The sequence below is a fragment of the Terrapene carolina genome, unplaced genomic scaffold, assembly GCF_002925995.2.
Source record: "Terrapene carolina triunguis isolate 2854851 unplaced genomic scaffold, T_m_triunguis-2.0 Scaffold96, whole genome shotgun sequence".
Lineage (NCBI taxonomy): Eukaryota > Metazoa > Chordata > Testudines > Emydidae > Terrapene > Terrapene triunguis.
Window position 1 is genome coordinate 62,445,102 of NW_020664447.1, and position 13,689 is coordinate 62,458,790.

The 13,689-nt window shown below is 44.1% G+C and overlaps 1 protein-coding gene across 2 annotated transcripts in view; it reads right to left on the bottom strand.

Annotated features, from left to right (window-relative positions):
- Positions 1 to 13,065, bottom strand: part of SPTLC2 (serine palmitoyltransferase long chain base subunit 2) — a 128,519-nt gene extending 115,454 nt beyond the window's left edge. Inside the window, exon 1 of one of the 2 annotated variants that reach the window (XM_024192814.1) lies at positions 12,892 to 13,065. In XM_024192814.1, the coding sequence (XP_024048582.1) occupies positions 12,892 to 13,048 (157 nt within the window). In that variant the 5' untranslated portion in view covers positions 13,049 to 13,065. Of the gene's footprint in view, positions 1 to 12,883 lie in introns of both variants that reach the window. The other variant, XM_024192813.1, reaches the window with a different exon arrangement.
- Between the last annotated feature and the right edge of the window lie 624 nt (positions 13,066 to 13,689).

The following is a 13,689-nucleotide window of genomic DNA, read 5'->3' on the forward strand; positions in this document are numbered from 1 at the left end:
GGTTTCACCTATAATGCGGTAAGATTTTTTGGCTCCCGAGCACAGCGTTATATCGAGGTAGAGGTGTAGTATTTTTCAATTGACCTAATACAAGTACTGTAGTGCAATCTCTATCATCAAAGTTGAACTTACAAATGTAGAATTATGTATTAAATAACTGCATTCAAAAATTAAACAACATAAAATTTTAGGGCCCGCTAGCCCACTCAGTCCTACTTCTTGTTCAGCCAATCACTCAGACAAACAAGTTTATTTACATTTGCAGAAGATAATGCTGCCTGCTTCTTGTTTACAATGTCACCTGAAAATGAGAACAGGCATTCTCATGGCACAGTTGTAGCTAGCATTGAAAGATATTTACGCACCAGATGTGCTAAAGATTCATATGTCCCTTCATGCTTCAACCACCCTTTCAGGGCACATGTGTCCATGCTGATGACAGGTTCTGCTCTATAACAATCCAAAGCAGTGCAGACTGACGCATGCTCATTTTCATTATCTGAGTCAGATGCCACCAGCAGAGGGTTGATTTTCTCTTTTGGTGGTTCGGGTTCAGTAGTTTCCGCATCCAATATCTAATATCGAGATTTTTTTTAAGACTTCTGAAAGCATGCCCCACACCTTGTCCCTCTCAGATTTTGGAAGGCACTTCAGATTCTTAAAGCTTGGGTCGAGTACTATAGCTATCTTTAGAAATCTCACATTCGTACCTTCTTTGTGTTTTGTCAAATCTGCAGCGAAAGTGTTCTTAAAATGAAGAACATGTGTTGGGTCATCGTCCGAGACTGCTATAACATGAAATATATGGCAGAATGCAAGTAAAACAGAGCTGGAGACATACAATTCTCCCCCAAGGAGTTCAGTCAAATTTAATTAACACTTTTTTTTTTTAAACGAGCGTCATCAGCATGGAAACATATCCTCTGGAATGGTGGTCGAAGTATGAAGGAGAATATGAATGTTTAGCGTATCTGGCATGTAAATACCTTGCAATACCGGCTACAAAAGTGCCATGCCAATGCCTGTTCTCGCTTTCTGGTGACATTGTAAATAAGAGAGCAATATTATCTCCCATAAATGTAAACAAACTTGTCTGTGTTAGCGATTGGCTGAACAAGAAGTAGGACTGAGTGGACTTCTAGGCTCTGAAGTTTTACATTGTTTTGTTTGAGAGTGCAGTTATGCAACAACAACAAAAATCTACATTTGTAAATTGCACTTTCACGACAGATTGCACTACAGTACTTGTATGAGGTGAATTGAAAAATACTATTTCTTTTGTTTATCATTTTACAGTGCATATATTAGTAATCAAAAACAATATAGACTTTGATTTCAATTACAACATATATGAAAATGTAGAAAAACATCCAAAATATTTAACACATTTCAATTAGTAGTCTATTGTTTAACAGTGTGATTAAAACTGCGATTAATTTTTTTTTTTAGTTAATCGCATGAGTTAACTGCGATTAATCGACAGCCCATATCTATAGATATATATAAAAAAAAGATCTAACAGGTCAAACTCCTTGGAGACAAAAGCAAGCTCCATGGTTCATGTACAGCTTTCCCCACAACTATGTACTCTCTTGCTAAGGGAATAAATGCTGAATTCTGCTTTGCTAGGGATATATGTAATAAAAACTGTCTGGAGATTGCTGCCGTGGAATCTCTGAAGTCCCTCCTGTCAACCTCAGCAGGACGCTATAGACAGATCGCCAACATCTGAGAAGTGACTAAAGATCTTAGGTGTCCGACTTGGGACACTTCTGAAAAGTCAGGCAGCTCAGATTGGTTACCTAAATCATTAGTCATCTCTGAAAATCTTGGTCCGTGTGTACTATTAAAATATAATTACTCTTTAAAGCTAAAAAAACTTTTGGCAACACTTGATTCAACTGTTTTTAGCATTAGTATTGGCAGTGTTATATTGGCAGTATTAGCATTGTTTTAGTGAAAACAAGAGAATACAACAACAGTGTCAAACATGCTTAGTGGTGGAACAGGCTGTAACAAAGTGGGAATTTTCTTAATGTTTTGCATGAATACTGTGCGTGCCTCAGTTTCCCCCAGTATTGCACAAGTATCTAGGTGGTGGGACATGGGTGTGTGATCATTGCTGAGACCCCTAGTGGGCAGGTGTGAGTGCCTCTAGCTGCCTGCGGCCAGACACTCTGTATCATGGCAACTGATGGCTGGGGCCCCTTACAAGAGCCAGCAGGTTGCAACTGAGTTGAAGAAAAAGGGAGGCATAGGCCAGGTGTCCTTTTTGCCCAGGAAAGAGTCCAAGGACAGAGGAGGGAAACTGGACGTGACGAAGGGTGGGCCACTGGAAGCTAGTCAGTCTCCTGGTTTGGGACTTGGGAGGGGGAGAGCCTAGGGCTCTGGATTCTCCCGAAGATGGACTTTGCTGAATGTTCCTACTTCCTGTGCTAATAAGAACTGTTCTATGCTATGTTCCAGACAACTAATAAATCCTTCTGCTTTATAAGGTTGGCTGAGAGTCACTGCTGACTGCGAAGAAGGGTGTGCTACCCCCTCTCTTGCCAGAAATGCTATCTTTAATTACCTGAAGTTATCTGAACCTTTTTTATATCGTACTCTTTCCTATAACCACTGCTTAGTACTATTCAAAGGGAAGAGCATGCCCTAAGAATTAGTAACACCACTTCTTGCAGAATCTTGCACTTTCCTTGGAGGCCCCAAATCCATATTCTGACCAGGCCCAGTTTTGCTTAGCTTATAAAATCACTCCTTAATAGATTATCAAAAACATGGCAACAGGGGCAGGTCTAAAGTGAAAGGCTGTACGCATGCACTGAGCTGCAGCATTACTGAAAATATTTGTTCATAAGAATAATCTCACTTCAGTGAAGAAACTATCAGATTCCAACAAATTACCATGAAAGGTTGAGTAAAGGCATCTTGGCCTATTAAGATGTACTGTCATTGCCACCCCATTTTTCTCATATTTTAAACAACAGTAGGATGACTGTTTGAATAGGTTCCCAGAGCAGCACTAGCCGCTTTCTTTACCATTTAGAGAAAAGCAGAGTGACAATGAACAAGTTGCAAAGGCAAAATATGCTCCAGTTTAGGCCGTTTTGCCATTGGAAAGGCAATTTCCCATGCTGACTCTAGACCTGGGAACATCCCCCTTGATCCCCTATGTCGTACAACCACCCTCCCTCTCGCCTAACACTTCCTCCAAAACCCACTTTTAACAATCCCTTCAACAGCAACCCATGCTCACACCAGATATCAGAAAAAAGAGTAGCAGTGTGATGAACATTTCACAGAAACTCCTCCATTTTCCCTTGGTGGTGATCGTCTGCCCACCTGTTGTGCCATATGCATACTTCAGAACAAACTCCTTTAGTTCTGAAAAATGCAGGCCTTTATTTTCTCTAATACTATGATACTATACTCAGGTACTAAATAGAGTAATCTGCAATAAGCATGAATGAGATCAGATCCTCCATACACACTCCCTTAGCTCTATTACAAATCAGAAATATTCAATTTTTTAATTCATTCATTTTTCTTCCACCCATCAGAATTCCTTAACTGCAATACGGTCCTTCAACTCATTTTCAGAAACATGCCTCTCCTGAGATCTACACACACACAGACACAACTAAGGATCTATGAGGAGATTTAACTGTTACCAGGGCCACACAAACCTGAACACAGAACTTGACAGAGATGCAAAGGATGAGAGGAACTTTTATTCAGATAGTGTTAGATGTGAATAAAAAGGCTTTTCTACCTTCCAAGACCCTATTTAAAAAGATTGTTACTTCTCTAGCAACTCCTTATGCCCTCATTAATCCTCAAGGCAGTATGAGGTCGGCTCCCTGCCCAGCCATTGTGAGCAGTGATGGCATCCATTGTTGCAAGGGGATACAAAATGGGGAGTTCAGTCCTTGGGGGAGGAAGTGATTTTTAAGTAGTTTGTTCTAAGATCAACACTTCCACCTCCCACCTTTAACTCACCCTGGAGTAACACCAAAAAGAGTCTGTGTGGCATTTCTTTAAACTGTCTGTCCCTCCCACTTGGCAGGAAATTGGGAGAATAATTTGAGCTCATCTGTTTGGCCTCAAGGGTCACCCCCTCACTATACTCTAAGGAAAACCTTCACCCTAACAATTAACCAATCGCACGTATAGATATAATTCCCTGGGCTCCCCCCCCTCCTGCAAGTAGGGACCTGCATCTTTATTCAATGATGCCATAAAGAGTGCTGAAGGGAGTCCCTGTCTACAACTGCATACAGGCTTAGACAAGCCCTTTCACAAGATTCTACAGGAACCATGCCTGCTTTTCAAGCATTCGTTAAGTTTTCAGGGATTGCAAAACTTCTGCCAGTCCTTCAGCACTCTGTGGGTTTCTCTGGGCTTTGCCAGTGTGAATACGCTGAGGTTAGCTAGGTCCCGCTCCTGCACTCCTTGATTTCTCTAGACATGCTGCTATTGATTACTCTCTTGCAAAAGGGAAGCAGGGTAAGTTTACATTTTTCAACCTTCATCTGCTTTTTGCTCTTTCCATGTTAAGTAGCCCAGAAGGAAGTGAATTAAAAGTGTAATGAAGTGCATCATCGGTACAGTAGAACCCCATTTATCTGAGTCTCCATTATCCATCTTAACTGAACCAAGTGCTGCCCCCGGGGGCTGACAGCCTGAGCCCCGCCCATTCTCCTGACTACCCAAATTTTTTGATTATCCCCCAATCCTAATCAGATCAGATAAACGGGGTTCCACTGTGCTTAGAACTCCCAAGGGGCTTTTCAGCCGTAGATTTCAAAGTGCTATTCGTGGATGAGTAAGCATTACCACTCCCACTTTAAAGACAGTGAATCCAAAGCTCAGAGAGGTGAAGGCCAACACTTGCAAATATGAGTACCCAAACCTAAACACCTTAATCCATATTCAGACACTTTAAAGTTACTTGATTTCCAGAGTTACTAAGCACCCACAGCTGCAACTGAAGTCAATGCAAGCTGTAGGTTCTCAGCACCTCAGAAAATCAGCCCCTTTATTGAGGTGCCTAAATGAGGATGTTGTTTCAAGCATTCAAGTTTTAAGTTAGTTACTTGCCCAAAATCAGGAGAGAAGATGGGAACAGAAGGCAAGTTTCCCAATTCCAAAGCCCGTATGGCTCACTGTATTAAGACAGCTGTCTAGAAACTTTGCCTTGTCCTCTTAACATTCTCTGCCAATACTTGGTTTGGCTTTTGATTCCTGTCACATTGCACTCCCAGTCAGTATCCACCAGTGACGCTAATGATCCAAACCAGAGGACCAAATTCTCTGATGAATCCTGGTCACTGCCACCTGAGGCACGTTGTGCATATGCTAAGAGAAGCCCTGCAACATCAGTCTCCTTTCCCTTCTACAAGTAGCCATGCCCAACACAGCCAAACACCCTGGGGACTTACAAAACAAGTCTAGGATTTACAACACACAATTTGATTGCAGGAAGATAATGTCTTGAGAATTCAATAAGTTATTAAATAAGGTCAATGTAAGGGCAGTATTTATCTTAGATTTCATGCTGCACCTATCATTATGCTATGAACACTGCACAGAGTTACACAGCATAAAATCCCAGGGCAAAAAGCTTCTTCCCTCTTTGCCTTGAAAGAGCAGAAAGTGTGATTGCGTAGGACCTTTCCTTTCCTTAACAGCAATGATGCGCTCACTGAGGGAAGCTTTATTGAATAGGGAGTTGTGGAGAGCAGCACACCATCATGCTTGGTCTCAGTCTGATCTTCATGGAAAGGAGTTTTACTGTCAGGGTTCTACTGCCTAGAATGCCATTTTTAGTTTCTGATAGACATAACCTGGGCCTATCAAGTTGCATCATTCCTATGGAATATAGCCACCTTGAAGGATTGAAGGTAAAGAGGTCTCTGACCTAGCTAGTTCCCAGTCCATTAAGTGCCTTGTATTTTAGGACAAAGATTTTGAATTCTGTTTTAATGCAAATGGACTTTTCAAAGAACAGCTATAACACACTTCCACTGTGAATTGTTAATGAAGCAAGATGCCAAATGCTGTATCAGCCTCAAAGTCCTTTTAGTAGGAGTTGTGTACAACTCCAGCCATAGCAAATTACAACAGGATAACCAGAAGGGGATGAATCGTACAAAACGCTACAATTTCCTGACCACAAAACGAAAGCTTTTTCTTGAAAATAAAAATAAAATTCACTGCTGCTTCACTTCTCTTTTTAAAAAAAATTTTAGTAGCAAAAGCACAACACAGTATGAGGTTTAAATTTCAAGCTTCATCACCAACTCAATTAAAAGCCTAGGAAAAAAGTAATGGTTTGAGATTCAGCTAAAGCCCAGTGGTTTCAGAAATTTCACAGCCTTGCAAAATACTACTAGCCCAGCCACCCACATAGGGCAGGAGAGTTTTGCTTTTGCCTTTTTTTGGGGGGGGGTGGGAAGGTGAGTAAGATCTGTGGGGCTTTTTCCAGTCATGGTAAACAGTAAAGCAAGCAGATTTTGTGCTTAGGTTGGCAAATTTTGCAAGGAAATACTAAACTGATTTAACAAAAAACAGACCACCACTGAATAACTCAAGTATTCCAACTATAATTACCCAGCCTCCTAATTATTTCATTCCAACCTGTAATAATTTCAGTGGTCATAATAAACAAACTGATTATACCTAGTAACTTAACATTTTTCCTGTTTCAGCATAATATCCAGTGATGGCATGTTAAGTCAACAGGGCTGCATGCCTTTGGCAAACACCAGAAGGAATCACAGGGCCTTATTGTTCAGCTGCTGTGCTTCTTTGTGTCTTGCTATTAACAGATGTCTAGAGTCACTCTTACACAATGAAACCTATGCAATTCTGATATTGCATTAAGATTCTTTATGAATTAAAACATTTTGGAAATGAAAATCTGAAATGTTTTACTTCCTCCAGCACAGTCAATTACTGGGTATGCCTTGGGCAGCAGCTTCTGCTATAATCTATTTAATTGAACTAAAAGTGAAATGTCTCTCCCTGCCCCATCACACTAACTTCAGGCCATGAATTCCCTTCCAAATGCACTAACCAAAAATAAAACCTGTCCCATCACTAAAAATCCTTTGGTAAAAAAAAAAAAAAAAAAAAAAAAAAAAAAAAAAACCCAACACAAAAAAAAAAAAGAAAAAAAAAAAAAAAAAAACAGCAAAAACTGAAGTGACTGAATGGGATTAATAAGCATCATAAACATTAGTAGTCAGTCATTTTAACTTCACATAATATCTACTATTTGTACTGAGGTACCATCTACAGGCCACAAGACATCAAAGATGGGGGCGCTACTGTACTAGGTGCTGTATTTATAAAACAATTTATAATCTAAAGGACAAAAACAACAGATAGGGGATGTATGGGACAAGAAAGCTACAACATTTAGGCAAAATGCCTGCCATCACCATGATGAATTGTCATGTTAGCTCCACATTCCCCCCCTCCCCTCACACACATTTAAAAGGAAAATGTAGTTATTCACCCAAGCATACACATTCGTAGACAGTACTAAAAATTTTGGTTACACTTTATCCCCAAGCAAGCCTCTATACACAAACCGTACTTCAGTTTCTACAGCTGGCACACCACAAAGAGAAACTGAACTATTTTTAGCCATTTTATCTAGTTTGTCCTGTCATCTACTTTTTATTACCACAAGCCTACTCCACCAATAATACACTTTAAATCAGCAACTTCAGTAGCTAAGGTACTCCTTATTTTCTGCTTTAAATTGCTGCATATTGTTCATTGTTAAACAACTACTGTGTCGTCCTCCCCAATCCCCCTACCGCCTCAGACATGGCTGTATTTTTGGCAATGAAGTAGTTGCTGTGTGTATAGCTGAACAAGAGTTTTAGGATAAAAGATGCTGATTACTTCAGGATAGGAAAGTATTCATAGTTCTCATCCTGGTTGCTACCCGTCAATGTAACATCCACCAATTTCCTTTGCTAAATACATTACTGTGACGTACATTACCTTCCTTCCTTAACAGATAGGGTTGCCAGGTGTCCGGTTTTTGACAGGAATGCCCAGAAGAAAAGGGACCCTGGCAGCTCGGGCCATTAAAAATCCAGTTGGCAGCGCAGCAGGACTAAGGCAGGCTCTGTGCTGGCCTTGGCTCTGCACGGCTCCCAGAAGCAGCAGCATGTCCCCCCTTTGGCTCCTAGACATAGGGGCAGCCAGGGGGCTCCGCGCACTCTCCCGCCTCAAGCACCAGCTCCCATTGGCTGGGAACCATGGCCAATGGAAGCTGCAGGGTTGGCGCCTGCAGATGGGGCAGCATGCCAAGCCGCCTGGCTGTGCCTCCGCGTAGGAACCGGAGGGGGGACATGCCGCTGCTTCCAGGAGCTGCTTGAGGCAAGTGCCACCCGGAGCCTGCACCCCTGGCCCCCTCCCATGCCCCAGTCCTGATCCCCCTCCTGCCCTCCAAACTCCTCGATCCCAGCCCAAAGCACGTTCCTGCATCCCAAACCCCTCATCCCCAGCCCCACCGCAGAGTCCACACCCCCTCCTACACCCCAACCCCCTGAGCCAGCCTGGTGAAAATGAGCGAGTGAGCAGAGGCGGGGCAAAGGTGTTCCGTTTTGTGTGAGGATAAAGTTGGTAACCCTATTACCAGATGGCAAAAAGCATCAGATCTGTCACACAAAGCACCCTGCTCTATCCTCTCATTTCTTCCGTGTAGACAACAGCAACCTCAAACTGGCTGAAAAAAACAGCTCTCCTTTTATTCTCATCATATATTAGTCCAATTCTCTGTCTACTCATCCTGTCACATTAAGCATCAAAACTCCAAGCACAGTTATATACTAGCTTGAAGTTTTCACTAAAGTTAAAAGTTCCCAAAAATTGAAAAGCTCATTCCAGCCAAATACTGAGTATGTAGTTTGTTTTAAGACTGCCACAAGGCCCTGCATAGAGAACCACTGATTTTACTGAATAACCCAGGCTAAGTGGGTGGTACTGGCTATGTAGAACTTTTAGGTCCCATCTTAGGTCCATGTAATTAAGTAAACAGACAACACAGGGAATATATTAAGGGATACAGAGCTTTTCCTTTCCATCTCACTGGTCTAAAGCCAGACTAGGTAAATAATGAGCAGGAGTTGGCCCAACATGTAATATTTACTAATTCTGATTTTTCTGTTTTAATTTATAAGATACATCCAATTCCACATCCATCCACCTAAACACAGGAAGAACAGATGGGTTTTACTGTACACCTGAAAGATCAACAAATTCCAGCTCTGACAGATCAATGCAGAAGTATATTCCAGAATCTAGGCCCCTTCACTGAGAATATCTATCCAAACCCAATATATTCATCTGCAGACTTAGCTCCAGAGCTCAACTGTCACCGCAGCATACAGCAATAGAAGCATCATACTAATAGCCAGGACTCAAGTCATCAGACCTTAGGGATCAAAGTCAGTGCCTTGAATAGCCCTCTGAAGCAAGTACAGATGACCAAAAAAATGGTATATGTTCCTTTCAGCTAATGTTGTCAGCTTGCCAACCTGCCTGCATGCTGCACCATTGGAAAATTTGGAGTAATTTTCAACTGTAACCCCTTGCAAAGTGTACTGCAGTAACCCAGTCTGGAGGTCACAAAAGCAGAGTAGTAAGGTCTAGAAGACCTGAGAGAAAGAGCCACAAACATCTAGCCAGAGACAAATGGAAAGATGCACTTTTAAATGCTAATGCCACCAAAGATGCCAGAAGCAGATGGGGATTTAAAAAAAAAAAAAAAAAAACCACACCTATTCTCCCACAACAGAAACCTCTAGGACAGAAACCATCCTCAGTGCACCCCAAAAATCTTACCACACTCCACACCACTACCTTAGACACATCCAGTTAAGCTTCTTTTAATTAAATTTAACATCCTTGTTGGGAAAAAATACCAAAGAAACCCACCACTCTAGCATTTAACTTCAAAAAGGGGAACTACACAAAAAACATTAAAAGGAACAGTCACAAGAGTGAAATGCTTGCAAGTTGAATGGAAACTTTAAAAAAAACACCATCATAGAGGCCAAACTAAAGAAACACTTTAAAATAAAATAAAAAAAAAAAAAAAAAAAAAAACAGCAGGACCACCAAAATAATGCCACCATGGCTAAGCAGAGCAGAAGAGGCAGTTAGAGACAAAAAACATCTTTTAAAAACTGGAAAGGAACATATACACTTGACTTGTCACAATTTAAGTATAATTAGGCAGGCCAAAAAATAATTGAAAATCAATTAGCAAAAGACAATTTTTTAAGTACACCAAAGCAGGAAGCCTGCCAAACAATCAGTGGGGGTCACTGGACAATCAAAGTGCTAAAGGCACACTCAAGGAAGACAAGGCCATTGGGGAGAAGCTAAATGAATTCTTTGCATCGGTCTTCACTGCAGAGGAAGATTCCCACTTGTGAGCCTTAATTTTTAGATATAACATATCTGAGGAACTGTCCCACACTGAGATCTAAATAGAGGAGGTTTGGGGGAAGATTGATAAATTAACATTAATAAGTCACCAGGACCAGATGGTATTCACCCAAGAGCCCTGAAGGAACTCAAATATGAAACAGAACAACTAACAGTGATATGTAATCTATCGCCTAAATCAACCTCTGTACCAGATGACTGGAGGGTAGATAATGTAATGCTGATTTTTAAAAAGGCTCCAGAGGCGATCCTCGCAATTACAGGCCAGTAAGCCTAACTGCATTCCCAGGAAAGTTGGTTGAAACTATAGTAAAGCACAAAATTATAGACACATAGATGATCATGATATGTTGGGGAAAGAGTCAACAGGGCTTTTAAAAAAAGAGAAATCACACCGCACCAATCTTTTAGAATTCTTTGAAGGGGTCAACAAACATGGACAAGGGTGATCCAGTGGATACAGTGTACCTGGATTTTCAGAAAGCCTTTAACAAGATCCCCCACCAAAGGCTCCTAAGCAAAACAGGCAGTCATGGGATGAGAGGACCTTCCCTCTTATGGATTGGGAACTAATTAAAAGATAGGAAACAAAGGACAGAAATAAACAGTCAGTTTTCACAACGGAGGGAGGTAGATAGCGAGGTCCCTCAAGGATTTGCACTGGGACTAGAGACGTTCAACAGATTCATAAATGAGCTAGAAATAGGAGTAAAAAGTGAGATGGCAAAGTTTGCAGATGATACAAAATTACTCCAAAGCAGACTGAAGAGTTACAAAGGGATCTCACCACTGGGTGACTGGGCAAGGAAACAGCAGATGAAATTCAATGTTGATAAATGCAAAGTAACGTCCGTTGGAAAGCATAATCCCAACTATACATACAAAATTATGTGGTATAAATTAGTTGTTACCACTCAAGAAAGATCTTGGAATCATCATAGATAGTTCTGTGAAAAGATCTGCTCAATGTGCAGCAGCTGTCAAAAAAAGCTAACAGTGTTAGGAATCGTTAGGAAAGGGATAGATACTAAGACAAAATATAACGCCACTATATAAATCCATAGTACATCCACACCTTGAATACTGAGTGCAACTCTACTCCCACCATCTGAAAAGAGAGAGATTTGAATTGGAAAAATTACAGAGAAGGGATACAAAAGTGATTAGGGACTGTTCAGCTTAGAAAAGACAACTAAGGGAGGATATGACAGATCTATAAAATCAAGAATGGTGTGGAGAAAGTGAGTAAGGAAGTGTAACACATAAGCCAGGGATCAACCAATTAAATAAATAAGCAGCAGTTTTAAAATAAAGAAAAGGAAGTACTTCTTCACACAAAGCACAGTCAACTTCTGTGTCAGTATATAATGCCTGCATCTGTAACTTTCACTCTATGCATCCGAAGAAGTGAGGTTTTTACTCACGAAAGCTTATGCCCAAATAAATCTGTTAGTCTTTAAGGTGCCACCAGACTCCTTGTTGTTTTTGTAGATACAGACTAACACGGCTACCTCCTGATACTAGTCAACTTCTGGAAACTCATTGCCAGGGGATGGCGTGAAGGCCAAAAGTACAACTGGGTTCAAAAAAAGAAATAGGTAAATTCCTGGAAAATAGGTCCCTCAATGGGTTTTAGCCAAGATGGTCAAGGACACAACCCCATGAAGGGCTCTGGCTGTCCTTAAACCTCTTACTGCCTGAAGCTGGGACTGGAGGGCAGGGGATGGATCACCTGATAATTGCCCTGTTGTGTTCATTCCCTTTGAAGGACCTGCCACTGGTAAGTCAGGACACCGGGCTAGATGGACCATTGGTCTGACCCGGTGGGCCTTTCTGACGCTCTGCCAGCTCTCTCCTCCCCAGCCAGCCCTAGGAAAGCAGACACTCTGCAGCACAGCCCCCTCCTGCTGTCAGGGCTGGGCAGCCTCACGCACATGGCCAACAGGAGCGCGACAGGAGAACTAGGTGGCTCCCCAGAGCCGCAGTGAGGACCCGTGCGCCGGCCCCCCCGCCCTGCCTGACAGCCCCTCCGCTCGTGCCAGGGCCCGGGGGGGGCAGCCGGCGCCTCAGGCCAGCTCCCATCTGCGCCTCCACAACTGGCCCCGGCATCTCCGCAAAGCCGAGTCTCGCTCAGGCCAAGGAGCAGGGCTGCCTGCCGCCCCGCGGGGTCCCCACTATGCCAGGCGGGTCCGAGGCGGCACCGCTCGCTGCGAAGCCCGGACGGGCGCGTCCCGTTTGCCCGATTACGGCGCAGGGAGCCCCGGGCCAGGCTCCGCGCCGCCACGCTGGCCCCTGGCCACCCCATGCAGGGACCGGTCCCAGCCCCACGCCTCCCCTCGGGCAGCCGAGCTCGGAGCCCCGGGCCGGCGGCCCCTCCGCTCCGCGCCCGGCTTTCCCGGCCCCACACCTCGGTCTCGGTCTCGGGCAGGCCCCGCACGTATCCGTTCCGTAGCGCCCCGCATCCCGTCAGGCTGCAGCCGTTGGCGCGGGGGTGGGAGTCCGGTTCCCCGAGGCCCTGCTCCGGCCGCTCCATCCTGCCGGCTCCCTCCGGCCGCTTGGGGTCCGCCACCATCCCCGCCCGGCAGCGGAAACCCAGCCCGACCCGACTGCCAATCACACGTGTTCGCGTCACCCAGGGGCGGGGCCCGCGCTCAAATACATCTGCGATTCCGTGAGACGGGGAGCGAGGGCCAAGGGAGAGGGGGCGTGGCCAAAGGGAACACGACCCAACGACAGGCCCGCGTCCAACGGGGGGAATCAGGGAAGAGGGGCGGGTGCACCGAGAGGCCGAACCCTATCACAGGGCAAAAAAAATCCAGGCGCGGCGCGGCGCGGCGCGGGGGACGAGCTGACCAATTTCCCGGCATAGATCCACAGAGGCCGAAGGGAAGAGCATGAGCTACCCAATCGCAGGACAGAGAATCGGGGGTGGGCGGGATCAAAAGGTAGGCGCTGGCCAATGACAGGATAGAAGAGCTGGTCTGGGGATGGGCTCTAGCCGGTGCCGGGGGGTGGGTTCGATGAAGGAGAGCCGAGGAGAGCCCTGGAGAGGGCGGTGCCTGCGCCTCTGGTGTGTTCCTGTCTGCGGCCCCTCATGGCCGGCCCCTGTGTGACTCCACAGCTGGCTCCGATGTGGGCTTGATGGTAGGGTGACCAATCGGGACAATCCCGATTTTTGGGTCTTTTTCTTATATAGGCTCCTATTGCCCCCCC